Source organism: Fulmarus glacialis, unplaced genomic scaffold (genome assembly GCF_000690835.1).
Source record: "Fulmarus glacialis isolate BGI_N327 unplaced genomic scaffold, ASM69083v1 scaffold23479, whole genome shotgun sequence".
NCBI classification, from domain to species: Eukaryota; Metazoa; Chordata; class Aves; order Procellariiformes; family Procellariidae; genus Fulmarus; species Fulmarus glacialis.
Genome location: NW_009232917.1, coordinates 2,719 through 5,051, shown reverse-complemented (window position 1 = coordinate 5,051; position 2,333 = coordinate 2,719). Strand labels below are relative to the sequence as shown.

Sequence of the window (2,333 nt, the reverse complement as noted above, 5' to 3'; positions counted from 1 at the left end):
GGTCAGTGTCCCCCACCCCCAGAAACGTTCCCCTGCCACCATCCCACTCTACCCCAGGTCACATCCTGGCCATGCCAGGTATGGGGGGAAAGCGCTGGCAGCAGAGGTGCAGGGAGAGCTGCCCTGGGCTGTGTCCGTGCAACAGGTGGGGGGGTTTGGGCAGCCACCGCAGCCCTTTGCGAGCCCAAATTTGATGAGGGGGACCCATCAGCAGGTCTGTGCCAGTGGGGCTGTGGGACGGTTTGCAGCACCCTGGGCAGGGCAGGAGCCAGGCACGTGGCTCGGTCCGTGCCTCTCACCAGCCCCGCAGCACCCTGAGCCCCCCAGCTCTGCCCATCCCTGCAGGGGTCTGTAATGTGGACCACCAGAACAAAGCCGGCTACACAGCTCTCATGCTGGCAGCACTGGCTGCCGTCGAGTAGGAAGATGACATGAACGTGGTCAGGAGGCACTTCAGCATGGGCAATGTCAACGCCAAGGCCAGCCAGGTTGGTGTGGGCTCGGGGCCGCCACATCCTGACCCTCTTCCCCCACCCCAAGCCAGGGCCACACTTGGCTCCTCCAAGGGCAGGACTGCAGCTCCGAAACCTGGAGTGGCCAGTACATGGGGAGGGCATCACATTAGGAGCTCCTTCTGCCTGGCATCAGGGCTCTCGGGTCTCACCCACACCTCATCTCCAGCCAGGGAGGTGCTCAGAGACCGTGCAGGCACTGGGGGACGGCAGTGGTCCCTCCCCGGGGCAGTGGGAAGAGCAGGTGGCACAGCCAGGGCAGGAACACTCTGGCAGCATCCCTTGCCTTGCAGGCTGGCCAGACAGCGCTGATGCTGGCTGTCAGCCATGGCCGGCAGGAGATGGTGGAAGCCCTGCTTGCCTGCGGAGCCGACGTGAACCTGCAGGACGAGGAAGGCTCAACTGCGCTGATGTGCGCCTGCGAGCACGGCCGCGTGGAGACGGTGAAGCTGCTGCTCGCTCAGCCCACCTGCAACATCTCCATCGTGGACAGCGTAAGCCTCTGCCGCTGGGGTCTAGGCACACTCGCCCACCCTGTGTCCTGTCCCCAGACCTCTTCCCAACTGCTCTCCCTTCCTTTTTAGGATGGTAACAATGCTGTCGCCATCGCGCTGGAGGCCGGCCACAGCAACATCGCTGTGCTACTCTACGCCCACCTCAATGACATGAAGGCACAGCTGCCCGTGAGTACCGCAGCCCCCCCAGCTCCTGCCACCTGCCCTGTCCCACACAAGGGCCACAGAGGTGGCACTGCAGCACTGGCTCAGCTGCCTGGAGGGCAGGTGGCCCCGTGGGAGGGGACAGGCCTGTGACACAGATGATGCTCCCCAGGAAGGGGCTACAGGGGTGAGAGCAGAGCGTCCCAGGTGCCACATGCTCGGTGCATCCTCAGTAGCAGGGAACCAGCCTGGCTGGCCCCGACCAGAAGTCACTGGAGGGGTCTCTGGTGACATTTCATGACTCCACTCTCTCTGCAGCAGGGGACATCACCGACAGCCACGAAGAGCCCTGGGAGCCCAAAGAAACCAAATTAGAGTGATCTTCGGATCCAGCTAGGGGCCAGCCGTGTGCCAGCCAGCCACCATCAGCACTACGCTGTAATTTACGTCCCCTCTCCTGCCACTGCTTGTGTGCTGAATAGCTCTCTGCAGCTGCTTTAATCCTCCTGCCACTAGAGCAGGCACCGTCCCTGGGCCTCACTCATTCACCTCTGCTGCTGGAAGCAGCCCATGCACAGCCACCTCACTCCACCAAGGGACACAGGAGCCAAGCATCAGGTGGCCTCGGGGTGGGAAATGCAGTGAGCAGAAGCTGACCCCATCCCCTCTGCTCCCCACCACGACTGCCGGAACTGCGCCACCTCGGAGCCCTCTGCAAGTCACTAACTCACTGAAACAGCAGAAAACAAACCCAGCAGACATAGCACCTGGTTTCTGTTCTCTCAGCCAGCTCCCGGCAGCTCCAGGAAGGCAGCGGAGCCAGTGACGGGGAACAGGGCTGCAGGAGGGCGAGCGTCGGCTCCTGGACGCCGCTGTGCTGCGCGGTGCTGGTAGGGAAGCAGTGCTCAGCAGGCAGGTCATGCACAGCGATGGGAGAAGGGACACAAACCAGCTGGTTAACGCTGCCTCAGATGCAGGCTGGGAGCACTTCCAGACTGAAATACTTGCCCTTCTTTTGTGGCATTTCCTTTCCTGGCTGAAATCTGATTTTTTTTCTAGCACATGCACACAAAGCAAAAAAATTATATTGCTTATTCAAAGGATAGAGTTAAACATGAAGTCACTCGGTGATTTGATTTGCTCAATGGGAGCAAAACTTCCA

General features: G+C 61.0%; 1 protein-coding gene across 1 annotated transcript in view; it reads left to right on the top strand.

Moving 5' to 3' along the window:
- Positions 1-1,195, top strand: part of LOC104082136 (KN motif and ankyrin repeat domain-containing protein 1-like) — a gene marked incomplete at both ends in the record, with an annotated part of 2,899 nt that extends 1,704 nt beyond the window's left edge. The window contains 3 exon segments of the mRNA XM_009585141.1: positions 328-488; positions 806-1,006; positions 1,097-1,195. Coding sequence (XP_009583436.1) covers positions 328-488; positions 806-1,006; positions 1,097-1,195 — 461 coding nt within the window.
- Positions 1,196-2,333: the final 1,138 nt, after the last annotated feature.